Source organism: Ciona robusta, chromosome 5, assembly GCF_009617815.1.
Source record: "Ciona robusta chromosome 5, ASM961781v2".
Classification (NCBI taxonomy): Eukaryota; Metazoa; Chordata; class Ascidiacea; order Phlebobranchia; family Cionidae; genus Ciona; species Ciona robusta.
The window spans coordinates 6,795,221-6,809,839 of record NC_143239.1 but is presented as its reverse complement, the minus strand read 5'-3'; the positions used below and the strand labels follow the sequence as shown (position 1 = coordinate 6,809,839).

The 14,619-nt window shown below is 39.0% G+C and overlaps 1 protein-coding gene across 6 annotated transcripts in view; it reads right to left on the bottom strand.

Moving 5' to 3' along the window:
• Window positions 1–1,590: 1,590 nt before the first annotated feature.
• LOC149736124 (uncharacterized) overlaps window positions 1,591–14,619 on the bottom strand; it is a 14,399-nt gene continuing 1,370 nt past the window's right edge. The window contains exons 1-21 of one of the 6 annotated variants that reach the window (XM_089879276.1): window positions 14,280–14,409; window positions 13,691–13,868; window positions 13,417–13,517; window positions 12,999–13,106; window positions 12,640–12,786; window positions 12,247–12,472; window positions 11,822–12,026; window positions 11,411–11,605; window positions 11,325–11,353; window positions 10,492–10,575; window positions 10,031–10,101; window positions 9,766–9,911; window positions 8,827–8,903; window positions 8,407–8,547; window positions 8,180–8,299; window positions 7,824–7,952; window positions 7,305–7,448; window positions 6,464–6,620; window positions 5,983–6,122; window positions 5,266–5,409; window positions 1,591–2,729 (exon numbers count right to left, since the gene is read on the bottom strand). In XM_089879276.1, the coding sequence (XP_089735402.1) occupies window positions 2,716–2,729; window positions 5,266–5,409; window positions 5,983–6,122; window positions 6,464–6,620; window positions 7,305–7,448; window positions 7,824–7,952; window positions 8,180–8,299; window positions 8,407–8,547; window positions 8,827–8,903; window positions 9,766–9,911; window positions 10,031–10,101; window positions 10,492–10,575; window positions 11,325–11,353; window positions 11,411–11,605; window positions 11,822–12,026; window positions 12,247–12,472; window positions 12,640–12,786; window positions 12,999–13,106; window positions 13,417–13,517; window positions 13,691–13,868; window positions 14,280–14,294 (2,571 nt within the window). In that variant the 5' untranslated portion in view covers window positions 14,295–14,409 and the 3' untranslated portion in view covers window positions 1,591–2,715. Of the gene's footprint in view, window positions 2,730–3,936; window positions 4,206–5,265; window positions 5,410–5,982; window positions 6,123–6,463; window positions 6,621–7,304; window positions 7,449–7,823; window positions 7,953–8,179; window positions 8,300–8,406; window positions 8,548–8,826; window positions 8,904–9,765; window positions 9,912–10,030; window positions 10,102–10,491; window positions 10,576–11,324; window positions 11,354–11,410; window positions 11,606–11,821; window positions 12,027–12,246; window positions 12,473–12,639; window positions 12,787–12,998; window positions 13,107–13,416; window positions 13,518–13,690; window positions 13,869–14,279; window positions 14,410–14,619 lie in introns of those variants that run through there. The other 5 variants (XM_089879270.1, XM_089879271.1, XM_089879274.1 and 2 more) reach the window with 5 other exon arrangements.

Genomic DNA, 14,619 nt, shown 5'->3' with positions numbered 1-14,619 from the left:
TGCCTGCTTACGAGTTACCAAGTATGTAACTTATTTATCCTTGCATGGTGGGCAACGACAGTAATTAACACGGGTGTTCTGTTTCATACACCTTGTGCCCACTTATGAGTTACCAAGTATGTAACTTATTTATCCTCGCATGGCGGGCAACGACGGTTGTTAAAACACAGCTGTTCTGTTTCATACTTTTATTACTGGGTGGCTACAATTGCCACACACATGAGAAATAGCGGCGACAAGCTTCGAACCCAAAACCATGAAGTCGACACAGGCAAGGTATACACACATGTGGCAGTTGATCGTGACTGTTATTTCGTTACGAGAATCGTCCAACTTTATGAGCGTTAGATCAAGGCCAGATTCACCGAATTTAACGCCAAGCACTTATGGGTCATACAATATTACAACTATCATTCGCAAATACAAGGTGTAAATCACACCACTAGTTGTTTAAGATTTTAGTTGTTTAAGATTTTAGTTGTTTAAGATTTTGGTTGTTTAAGAGCAATTGTTCCGCTTTAAGTTTTAAGTTCGCGACCTCTAACGTAAGGCGTGTATTTTAAACTATTTACAATACACAAGATCCAAAAGGGCGTAATAACCGTCAAGTGCTACTAAATAATTCAACAAAAAAACAAGTCGAAAGAACTTCATTCTATTCGATAAAACGGACAACCAAAATCATGTTTCAGTCTTTGTCTGTTGGACAGTGCTATTACTCTGGGTTCGAGGCTCGGCGTTGCCGCTATTTTGTGCGAATGAATTTAAATGCAATCCACCATACATTTTTAACGCACATTTTTGCAGCATTTAATAAACCGACCATACATACTGTTCAAACTTTATAATAGTTTAAACTAGCGCCTCTTCTGCAACAACCAAATATCAGGCATAACATTAATTAACTAATAGCAAACCTTTCGCGACCAAATTTCCAAAACTACATTTCACACAACTTTTGTAAGCGGACAATAAAATACTTCAACTTTTACATTAACAGTCAAAATTACTTGAAACCATTGTAGTAGGCGACCCAACCAAATCAAATGGTGGCCCAGGGGTTGAGAGTAGGCACTGTATAGCTTATTCTGACTGTAACGTGTAATGGCGCCTACAAACCCAAATGAAGACATCATGCTCAGAAATCTAATTATATCGGTGCTACGGTCGTTCCATATGGTTTGTTGTAACCTAAGACCTCTATTGTAAACGGTCCGGGATTTCTTTCTTTTACCTTATTGTAATTCGCGAATTCACACCTTTGTGACGTAACAACTGATTGTGTCGTGACACTCTTCATTGTCATTTCAAGGTAAACTGGAATACTGAAGAACAGAATATTGTCTTTTGTGCAACTGTCGTGCAATAAAATAGACAGCTTTTTGAATGTTTACTCTTTGTCAGTTATTAAATATAGGGTGGGGTAAGATGGATTCCGTTAGTACACAATATCCCGTATTTTCCGATCGTGTTTTAACAATTACCAACGCTCTTGGGACGATTAAATAGGATAAAAACATGAACCATCTTACCCCAAGCATCCTTTAGCCACAAAATATGTGACGCAAATCGTAAAACTTTTCCAAGTACTGAACAGTAAACACGCCCTTTTAATACACATATGAAATGTAGCCCATACAAAAGCGCAAAATATGCAATAAATTTAACTGCTTTTTTGGAACTTTAAATTAAATGATTTGAAAGCGTATATTCATGCTATAAACCGTTGAGTCTGTACCGAGCCACGGCGCTTGAATATCATAGGCAGAAAGTAAAAGATATATAGTAGGGTGGGGGAAGATGGGTCACCTTTTAACTCCATTTTCTCGTCCTGTTTAGTAGTAAACAAAGAACATTAAAAAAAATCATAAAACTTTATCCTCACAACTCCCATAGACCGTTGTTAATTATTTAAAACACGATCAGGATATTTGGATATTCTGTGCTAAAAGTGTCCCATCTTCCCCCACCCTAATATATCGCAAATTGGCTAAAATAATAATTAAATTAATAGTTCAAAATGTAATTAATAGCCCATAATGGGGTAATGGGCCAACTCTGGCTTCAATTTCAGGTCTCATGGCGTCTCTTGCTGGGCGATCTCACACATAGAATATAATGTATAGTAGGATGGGGAAAGATGGGACACCTTTGACACATAATATCCAATTATCCTGATCGTGTTTTAAACAATTAACAACGGTCTATGGGAGTCGCGAGGATACGGTTTTATAATTCGTTGAACGTTTTTTTTACTACCATAATGGGAAGAGAAAATAGAATGAAAAGGTGTCCCATCTTATCCCACCGCTATATAACGTATAAATAAAATGGTAGAGTCAGCATAGCGGGCATTCCTTTCGGAACGAAAGGACAAACATGTTTTGTTTTTTGTCTTTTCAAATTAATCCAGCAAACGAATCCAATGAATGCGACCTTACATTATATGACTTGACAGAAAGCTTATGTGACGAAAGGACGCGTAACAAGAAACCTCTGTTGACCACAATGAAAGAAAATGAGACGATCTATTTGCATATACGCTTGGCGAACAAAAGGCTTGGAAACCCCAGCAGTTAAAATGTATTGTGTAGTTCACAGAAGACAAGCGTTCTATTCCTTTCATACAACACGCTTTGAATTCACAGTAACGCTTGGAGTGAATAAAAAACAGGCTTTTGTGCTTTCTTTGTCGCGATGGAAACGGAAAACAAGTCACTTTATATTCCCTTAAACAAAAAGAACGTTATTCTTCAAATCTCTTATTCCAAGAACCAGCTATGGGCCAAAATGTTTTGACAGGGCAGAAGACAATATCTCTATGTCCTATTGCTTTGGTGAAACCACCGTCTTTTCGACGGTAATATTTTGTGTTTTATTGTAAACCATAAACGTGTTTTATGTTAGTAATTTAAACAATTATATCTATTTTTGGCAGGTCGGAATATAATACTTTTATGCCCTATTGTTTTGGTAAACCTTTATTGTCCTTTCGACGATAATATTTTGTATATTTAACGAACGTGTATTTGGTGCAACTGGTGCATAGTAGGGAAATATGGGACAACTTTTTCATATATTTTCTTGTACAATTTGGTAGAAAACAAAGAACATCCAAAGAATTATAGCATATCCTCACGGCTCCCACAGACCGTTGTTAATTGTTTAAAACACGATGGGGGTATTTGGATGTTATGTGCCAAAGGTGTCCCATCTTTCCCCACAAAACTATATGATATTTTGTTTCTTTTCTGGATTACTGTTATGGCTTAGCACGTGATTTTTTCGATAACTAAACCAATGTGTCTTGCAATTTGTGTTTGTAACTTGTAATTTAGTCAACTATTAATAACCACTGGGTTGGAGAAATGAATGAATGTAACTTACTTTATCCTCGAGTGGCCGGAAAACGACAGCCGTTATAACACGGGTGTTTACACACTTCGTGCCAGCTCACAATTACCATTATGTTACTTTGTGGGAGATTTTTTATGTATGACTGATAACTTGGACAACCCATTAGTGACCACTGGGTTGGAAAATTTGCCAGTAAATGTTTTGATCAAGTCACAGACGCGCACAGTAGCGGAGTCGAGCCTCGTACGCTTATCCTCTGGGCTTGAGACACGCGCGTAATCGTTTTGCCACGCCAGCCACGGCGTCCGCATATTTATCCTCGCATGGCGGGGCAACAACAGTCGATCTAACACGGGTGTTCTGTTTCAAACACAAACTTACATTCGATTCAACAGCCACGCTTTATAACTGACGTTCTTTCCCGCACTTTTTATCCATAGCGTGTTTTAACGACTGTTGTTTGGTGTTGATTCCCTTCTCTTACGTTTATTAAGTATTAAGATTTTTGCTATCGTTGTTAAAGTGATAAATAAATAACAACAATATGTTTTGTAATTAAACATCACAGAAGTCTAGTAATCTTATTATCCCACCTCCCCACTTTATTTCAAGTTATAAGATGTCTATTATATACACAGTGAACCGGATGAAATCATCATTATGACATCATCAATCATCATTGTCATCGGTTCCAGATTCATCCATTGATGACTCGGCTAAATTTTTGCTGACCTCAACAAGTTGAATGGAGGGACAAGCAGGATATGACATCACAATGGTTCGGTGACGAACGCGGGTGTCGGTTAGAAGAAGGTGGGTTAAGTGGGGGAGGGACAAGTGTCGTAACCCTGCGGGTGAAAATTGACAATTTAGGCAAGTGCTCTTCAACCAGTGTACCCTAGGATGCCCCAAAATATGCCAGGGGTGCACCAGTACAAAAGTGTATACAAGGGTGCATCACAAACTTCAACAATTTTCAGCAATAATATTCAGTTTTGAACATTTTTACAAATTTAGCCACTTTCCTACAGTTTTTACATGAATTCCGTATCTTGCATCACTGGGAATTGCGAAACGTCATTAGTTTTACGTTAAAGCAATCAGGGGTGCATGAGATGCAACAACTTTAAGGGTTCACCAACCCATAAAAGGTTGAAGAGCACTGATTTAGACAACCCAATAGTAACCATTAGGTTAAAAGAAATGGCAATAAGTGTCCTAACCAAGAGTCAAAACTCTTGCCCAATGACACTTACATCAACAAAGGGGAAGTGTTAGTTAAATAAATGTGGCAGCACCATGGGTGAGGTCCACACTCTACGCGCTCACCATACGACACTATAAACGCATAAATAATCACACACAAAGTTACATATGCGGTAACTTGTAAGCAGGCACGAGGTGTCTGAAACAGAACACCCGTGTTATAACTACTGTTGTTGTCCGTCCATGCGAGGATAAATAAGTTACATACGTGGTAACTTGTAAGCGAGCACGAGGTGTATGAAACAGAACACCCGTGTTATAACGACTCTCGTTGCCCGCCATGCGAGGATAAATAAGTTACGTATGTGGTAACTTGTAAGCGGGCCTGAGGTGTATGAAACAAAACACCCGTGTTATAACGACTGTTGTTGCCCGTCCATGCGAGGATAAATAAGTTACATACGTGGTAACTTGTAAGCAGGCACGAGGTGTCTGAAACCGAACACCCGTGTTATAACTACTGTTGTTGTCCGTCCATGCGAGGATAAATAAGTTACATACGTGGTAACTTGTAAGCGGGGGGTATATGAAACAGTCACATTACATTTTCAACGTAAGTTTGGCAGCCATGCTTTTACTCAAGTACTTTTACCCACAATCTTCACCACTGTAAGATATAAATAAAAACCTATGTTATGTTACCTGAATCCGAAACTTTTGTATCTCTAAGTATTAGAGTGACAAGGTTTGTGCAACACTGGTTCAATACTTCACTTCTAAGCAAGAGGTTTCCAATCCTGGTGTATTGTAAGCTTAACAGGGATAATGGAAGAGACATTCCTGGAGCTGGCAATAAAAAATAGACATGTTATATATATATATATATACATGTATCCACACACTACAATAGCTTCAGCAACTCGACTGTGGGCATGGGAGTGGCAACCATGGATATGTCACTCAAGTTTCCACCCACGAGGATATAAATGACCAAACCAACCAAAAGTCATGTCTGCTTATCAACAAACTGCAATAGCTTTAGCAGCTAGACTGTGTGCATGGGAGTGGCAACCATGGATAAGTTACTCAAGATCCCATCCCCAAAGATATAAATGACCAAACCAACCATGCCTGCTTATCCACACACTGCAATAGCTTCAGCAACTCGACTGTGGGCATGGGAGTGGCAACCATGGATAAGTCACTCAAGTTCCCACCCACAAGAATATAAATGACCATAGAAGCCAACCTCTTTAAAACACAGGGAAGGCAGGGATAGTTAAACACACAATCTTTTAAACAAATTTAACTTTCCAAATATAATGTTTAATGCTGTGTAGAAATTTCCAAGGCAGGTCCACCCATCGTACCACCCCATATTTGGCGCCCATAAACCCATATATATTACATCATAATCACCTTTCAGCATCTCAATAACTCCTTGTGATGTCACATTAGTTTTGGCAAGAAATAATGAGTTGAGGCGTGGCATTAATGGAGATATGAACATAAGCCCAACATCTGTTATCCTGGTGTTGGTTAGGTCTAACTCCTCAAGGCTGGTGAAACATATAGTTGATTATTATATAGTTGGGTGGGGGAAGATGGGACACTTTTTTATTGTATTTTCTCATCCCATTTGGTAGTAAACAAAGAACAAGAATTATAAACCGTATGCTTACGACTCCCATAGATCGTTGTTATTTTGTTTAAAACGCAATCAGGATATTTAGATATTACATGCTAAAGGTTGCAACCAATTCAAGGTTATTGTTTTGTTGATACTTTGTAAAACTACTCTTCAAAAATTCCACACTCTTTTACGAAGTGCCAGTAATATACAAATAAGCCAAATCATGCGACTAATTTCAAAACCACCAAAAATTTCCCCCAAACTTACTGAGTCATGCTTGATATGTAAGAAAGTGCTGAATCATCAATTCCACGATGATACGACAGCGATAGCGAGGTCAGTGGAGCATGACGGATATATTTTATCGCGTCGTTGGTCAGCGTGAGTCGGAACTGGTGGTCGAGATGTTTCAGTTTCGATAAACCTGGAAGCAATGTTTGTTTATATGAACGTGTGTAACTTATTTATCCTCGCATGGTGGGGCAATGTCAGTCGTTATAGCACGGGTGTTCTGTTTCATACACCTTGTGTCCGCTTACAAATTACCACATGCGGGACTTATTTGTGGGACTGAAATGTCATCCAAAAATTACATACATGATAACTTGTAAGCACTGCAGGCAAGCGGTGTATGAAACAGAACACCCGTGTTATAACAACTGTCGTTGCCCTGCCATGTGAGGATAAATAAGTTACATACGTGGTAACTTGTAAGCGGGCACGAGGTGTATGAAACAGAACACCGTGTTATAACAACTGTCGTTGCCCTGCCATGTGAGGATAAATAAGTTACATACGTGGTAACTTGCAAGCGGGCAGAAGGTGTATGAAACAGAACACCTGTGTAAGCCGTGTTATCATGTAACAGTCGTTATAACACGGGTGTTCTGAAATGTCAAACAGAAAGTTACATACATAAATAATAACTTGTAAGCGGGCACGAAGTGTACGAAACAGTACACCGGTGTAAGCTGTGTTATAATGTAACAGTCGTTATAACACGAGTGTTCTGTTTTATACACCTTAAGCTCGCTTACAAGTTACCACGTATGTAACCTTAAAAGTATATAAACAAGAAACACCCCATATACCATACATACCCACTAACCTGCCAAACACCTAAACACCATGTTACCATCCTCCCTCACCGAACCATCAACATATTTAAGCTGTACGTCTTTCACATTCAAACTTAACAAAGAACCACCGAGTCTGCTTAGATGTTCCAACTCATTTATATCAATAATACAACCTGTGATGCAACAATAACATTATATAAATTACTTTGGGGTAAGATGAAATTGGAAAAAATTGGTGAAACATATAAAACCAAAAATAAAATATTCAAAATGTCTAGCCATTATAACACATAACATAAATAAAAGGGCATTGTTTTAAAAGCACTGTGGCTGTTAAACCTTATAAAAAGTAACTCACAGCGAATATTTTATAATAGGATCGGTTTAAAAGGTTGTCAATAATATAATAAGAGTTAAAAATATACAAATTACTTCCTTTAATGGATACTAAGTAGCAGTGTTCAAACTGATGGATAATGGATTTCAGCTTAAGTATAAATTTAAACAAGGGTTGGGTGTAAAAACCAGAAATAAAATATTCAGATCACCTGCAATGCTTAAACAGTGTAAGTTTGGAGCGTTTGTAACGAGGCCCTCTAGTGTGTGAACTGATGTTTGGTCGAGTAATATCGAACGAAGGGATTTCATTTCGTGCTTCAATGATTTGCATGTTATGCCTAAATAAAGATGGTATTTTAAACTTACAAACTTATAATATCCCTGGCAGTATCGGTATGTATATAATAAATATTATTTGTTAGGAATAAAGCCTGGTACTTTAGCCCAGTCCCTTTAAGTGTCCTGGCCAAAGACACAAACGCCCACAATGGTAGCAGCGACAAGCCTTGAACCCGGTATCCTGTGTTTACAAGCCAACTGTTGCACCTAACCTACCCCAACCCACCTTTCAGGTTTTTCAAACTCAAATAAATCAAACTTTCTTGAGGTTTATGGTGGAAATAATGGGAAACCCCCTCATCTGATATTCGTGTGCCATCCACAGCTAAGTGACGAAGCTCGAGTTCTATAGAAATCATATAAATATATTATATAGAAATCATGTAAAATATTAAATATTAAAAATTCCACATATTTTTCATTTATAATGTGTTTTACAAACAACACCCCCACCTTGGATAATATGCATGAATTGGTTGGTAAGTTGAGAGCACCCAGAAACATCCAAGTATTGAAGCTTATGTTGGTAAGCAAGCATTGAACAACCGGGGTTGGTGAGTAAACTACATGAACGTAGACTCAATACACGCAAACCTGTGTAAAGGAGGGGGGGTTAATGTATCTGTTATGTGCAGGGGGTGTGTAATGTATCTGTTATGTGCAGGGGGGGTAGGTATAATATATAGGCATAAGTAAGTCACTGGAAAAAAGGCAATGAAATATAAAGAAGGGGCACCCGCAATAAAAAGCAAAAAAGGTAAAAGGAGGTTAATGTATAGGTTTCGTGAAGGGTATAATATGTATAACATGTGGGTGGTATATTAAAAAATTTATTTATCGATGATGGGATGCTGGCTCTGCTGAAACACTCACCGTTAAATATCCTGCACGCTTGTAAAAGTTGGTTGGTTGCAAACTTATAATAATCCAAGACCAGCTTAGTAGGTGGGCTGTGATAATGATGTGGTGTTAATTTAATAAAGATAGTTTAACATCTAGCATTATAACACAGGTGTTCGCCTCGTGCTTGCTTACCAGTTACCACGTATCGTGATTCAGAACCTATGTAACCTATTTATCCTCGCATGGCGGGGCAACGACAGTCGTTATAACACAGGTGTTCGCCTCGTGCTTGATTACGGGTCACCACGTATCGTGATTCAGAACCTATGTAACCTATTTATCCTCGCATGGCGGGGCAACGACAGTCGTTATAACACGGGTGTTCTGTTTCATACACCTCGTGCCTGCTTACAAGGTACCACGTATGTAACTTATTTATCCTCGCATGGCGGGGCAACGACAGTCGTTATAACACGGGTGTTCTGTTTCATACACCTCGTGCCGCTTACAAGTTACCACGTATGTAACCTATTTATCCTCGCATGGCGGGGCAACGACAGTCGTTATAACACGGGTGTTTTGTTTCATACACCTCGTGCCCGCTTACAAGTTACCACCTATGTAACTTATTTATCCTCGCATGGCGGGGCAACGACAGTCGTTATAACACGGTGTTCTGTTTCATACACCTCGTGCCCGCTTACAAGTTACCACGTATGTAACTTATTTATCCTCGCATGGTGGGGCAACGACAGTCGTTATAACACGGGTGTTCTGTTTTTCATTCACCTCGTGCTCGATTCGAGTTATCACATAGGTAAATTTGCGGGTAATTGTTTTCTGTATGGCTGACAATTTGGACCAGCTCGCAATGGCATTGAGCCTCAAACCCATATATTTTGGTAAGAATGGCTCTAACCACTGTGTTCCAGGAAATTATTGCACAAAATATATTATTTCTATGCTTACCATGCTCGGAAAAGGGGAATTGTGTTCGGGTTTAATTGTGCTGAGTCAATAAGATGAGTCAGCACTTTTTCGCTCAATGGTTGTGGTAGGACACCTAGTGTTGATAATGAAAATCTTCCTTTCGCTTTAATTCGACGTAAAACGACCTGTGATGTCATAAAAGAGATTCTATAAGAGTGAGGTCTTCACTGAGGCACACCTGAGACCTGGGATGTAGGTCTATTACCCCAACACCCAGGGTGCGGTCACAATTGGGCCATCTTACCTTCAAACTTTTATCCAGAAGATTTTCCACCTCGTTATTCAACTGCTTGGATGGTTGCTCTGCGTTTGCTGCTGTGGAATAATTAGGTTATTTAAATGTGTCTATAAACTGTCTCGTTGAGCTCTAGATGGTAGCACCCTGGGTGTTGGGGTAATAGACCTACATCCCAGGTCTCAGGTGTGTCTCACTGAAGACCTCAGCCTTATAGAACAGTTATATGTATACAAATAAAATAAACACAAAATATATAAATATCTATTAAATTGCATAGCAGTAAACTGTATTATACACAGAAAGAATGTAATTTTCCAGTTTTAAATTATTTTACTGTATAACAGTGAGAGTAATCTATGGCTAACAAGCTGCAAGTTTACACTCAATACAGTATAGTATTAACAACATTAAACACTGAATTGAATAAACAATCAATGTAGTTAGATATATCTTGTGTAACAACAAACCTTGAACGTAATTTTCTCTCAATCTGTTTTCGATGGCTTGCCTTGTATGGTCCCTTCTGTTCCTTGCCTCAATTTCTTGCTCATCTGGGACCAAACATGGGGGTTATGATGGTAAACTATGTTTTGTTAATACTTTGATATATCAGGTTAAATATGCCACCATGTATGGTGTGTAGACATGTTTGCTTGACAGCGAGCATGAAGTATATAACTCGACAGTGAGCATGAGGTGTATAACTCGACGACGAGCACGAGGTGTATAACTCGACAGCGAGCATGAGGTGTATAACTCGACGACGAGCACGAGGTGTATAACTCAACAGCGAGCACGAGGTGTATAACTCGACAGCGAGCATGAGGTGTATAACTTGACGACGAGCACGAGGTGTATAACTCGACAGCGAGCATGAGGTGTATAACTCGACGACGAGCATGAGGTGTATAACTCGACGACGAGCACGAGGTGTATAACTCGACAGCGAGCATGAGGTGTATAACTCGACGACGAGCACGAGGTGTATAACTCGACGGCGAGCATGTGGTGTCATAACTCGACAGCGAGCACGAGGTGTCATAACTCGACAGCGGGCACGAGGTGTCATAACTCGACAGCGAGCACGAGGTGTCATAACTCGACGGTGAGCACTAGGTGTATAACTCGACAGCGAGCACGAGGTGTCATAACTCGACAGCGAGCACGAGGTGTCATAACTCGACAGCGAGCACGAGGTGTATAACTCGACAGCGAGCACGAGGTGTCATAACTCGACAGCGAGCACGGGGTGTATAACTCGACGGTGGGCACGAGGGGAGTATCTTTGAATTAAACAAACCTTGATCCTGATTTTCTTCCACAGCTTCCCTGAAACAAAGCATCCATTAATCACCCTTATGATGTCATAATCCCAACCATACTCACCATTGTTGTGCATTGTCATCTAACAATCCACGTCCTTGACCCCAATTATGACTCATAATCGGTTGGTTTATATTATTTCTATGTGGTTGGAAGCGAGGATGGGCCGGTATATGATGTCTATGTTGTACAGGAGGCATCGGATCTTCCATATCTTCTTCTTCCTCATCTTCAGGAGGTTGCGGGGAGATTTCATTTCTGGAAAATTGACATTTTATTGAATTTAGCAATAAGTTAAGAATAAAGTGCTATGGATAAAGCATTGATAACCTCATTGATTGATTTGGTGAATGCAATATACTTTGGCTCTGCTTTGTATACACACCTAACAGCAGGGTAAAATCTGGCATTAAATTTTTGCATTATTGAAATAATAACAAACATTTCTTTGTGAAAAATATTATTTCTATTTACCTTTCCACGTTTTCTCCGACGTGTCCAAGACGTTGGCCACCGGAGGGCCAATAGTGTGCTGAGTCATGGACTCTAGGTGGCGAGAAAGAGTAACGTTGACCTGGAGGGGAAGTCCCCATGATGTCACGAAGGTTGTGGGCCGAGTTCGTTTCGATCGGTGGTACGATGGGGGATTCCCCTACGTTGATGCTACCAGTGCCTCCAACTGTTAAGAAAAATTAAAAATTAATTACAAGCTTTTAAAAACATTATCATTAAAATTAATTACAAAAGTAGAATAATTATTCATTTCATTAGGGTGAAGTCTCAATGGCCCTGGGATTTTAAATTTTGAATTTAAATTGGATTACAAAACGATTTAAAATTAATACAAGTTGAATTAATTAGACCTCACCAGAACTTTAAATTAAATAAAGAAATTTAACCTTGGTCCACAAATCTCGCAACTAAACTCGTCTTCGGGCAGAATCCGAGCTCTCTGATTGACGAGGGGTCCTTCGGTTCGAACTCCTTCCTCGGAAACGGTTGGAGGAGCGAGAGCTTCTTCCCCTGTGGGATCGTGAGGTTGCTTTTCACGTACATAAGAATGTCATCGATCTTTTGCTCCGAGGAAAACTCGTGACGGAGGTTTCGTGCGTCAGGAAGCCGGATCTATGACATCATATAACAGGGGTTGTGATGTTTTAGTGATTATTATTAAAAATTTTGTAGGATTTTGTGTTTCGTTGATGTTTGGTTGGAATCTATTGTATGGTGATCTAGGAGATTTATTACATTGTTACCCCAACCGAAGGTGCTGGCAACTGATCCCACCATACCTGTATAAGACACGAGTCGTTCTGACCACCAGGAGCAGCAGAGGTTGTTGGCATGGCAACAGAACTTGCATTGTCATCGTACGTTTGCGACTTCCCTTCTTTAGCTCGTCGATCCGATTCGATTTCTTTTAAAATATCTTCGCGCTCCTATAAATAAAAATCAAATACGCAATAAAATTGGGATTATTATAATTAGAATAATATTTTTTTATTAACAATTAAGATAAGAATTAAGCTTTGATAAAAAACAATGATATTTTTGCCATTGCAACAAAAGGTAAATACCCATGTTATGTAACTTAAAGTTTAAATGCTTTCTTTCCAAATAATTGTGGTTTAGCCCAGCCAGAGAAATTTACCTTTTTTCGAAGTTTCTTCTCTCTCTTTACTTCACTTTCAAGTTTCATTCTCTTGTTGTTCATGAACTGAAGCCGAGCGTCGCGACTTTCAGCAAATCTACTGTGTATCTGAATAATAATGAAGTTTCAATTTAACATGGGGGAACAGAATTTAAAACAAGATAAGTGTAAACAACAAGTAGGTCCTGTTTCATACACGTTACTCTGTGAATGAATATTTTCTGTATGGCTAATAATTCGGATTGAAAAAAAATCAATTTAAAATAAGGTTCAAAACGAGACGCTGCCATCAAACAAGACACTTAATAATAATGATTTCAACCCAGTTATCCATTAAAGATTGACAAAATATATAACTTGTGCATTTCCCCTAACACACATACTCAAACAAACATTAATTAAAGGAACACACACTTACCACGGGTGGCTCCTGTTCGGGTTTATTCAAACTTCCATCTTTATTATTGGAAGGCTGTGAAACACCTGGAACTACAGGGCTCACGTTACTTGCTTCAGATTCTAGAGTAATAATACTATTTTAAATAATGCTTTTAATGAATGTAACTTATTTATCTTCGCATGGAGGCAAAGATAGTCGTTGAAATGCCAGTGTTTTGTTTTAAACACCAACACTCTAGGGGTTAAGACCAGAGTTGCCCCATTACCTCAACACCCAGTATTTTTACACAAACCTTCTTTAACTTTCTTAGGAAGCACCAAATGTCCAGATGAAGCAGAAGGCCTTGGTTTCCCTGCAAGAATCCAATCCACAGCTTGTTGAGTGGATAAGTTACCAAAGCTGATGGCATCATGGCAATCTTGGGCGTTGAAACCCATGAGCATGAGATGGGTGAGTAATTCATCCATTGTCTGTGGAAGTAATGTGTTGTTATCAGAGGCGCCGAGCTTTTGAAAACACAGGGGATGCAGGAATAGTTAGAGATGGATGAATGTTTAAAACTATAAGCACTGGTTGAGAAGTATAAGCCCGGTTTTTTTTAATTCACGGAAGGCAGGGGTGGATGAATTATATAGGCATACTTTTTAAACACAGGGGAGGCAGGAACAGTTGGACAAGCATGGTGCTGGTAAAAAATATCCCCCCCCCCCTTGCCGATCTGGTACACATATATATTAAAACAGTCGCTCGCCTCTCGTTGTATATTGTAGCATAACACACAACTATCGTTTGGCGAATTTTACAACAAAAAAAAAAAAAAACTACCGATTTTAATAACAGATTCCTAATGTCTACAATAAGTTATAAATTAAAGTTTTTACCCCTTGGCCTGACATTATATTCTGCTCCGTATTTATTCCAAAAATCAAAACAAAGTTTCGCAAAATTTATTGTTTGCGTTTTAAGGGGAATCACCCCCAGTGTTACCGTAGATTTTAATTTTTTAAAAGCCCGCAGCTTGTAGGGGACTAATATATATATATATTAGCATAGATTCGTCTTCGTTATTTTTCGCAAAAAAGAAATTTATTCTTGGTAAATATAATCATAGTACTCTAATATATTGTAATATTAGCGACCGCAGGCGTATCCAGGGGGAGGGCAATATTGTATAAATGCAGCATCACCCCACATCAAAATTTTGTGCTACTCCACTGCTAA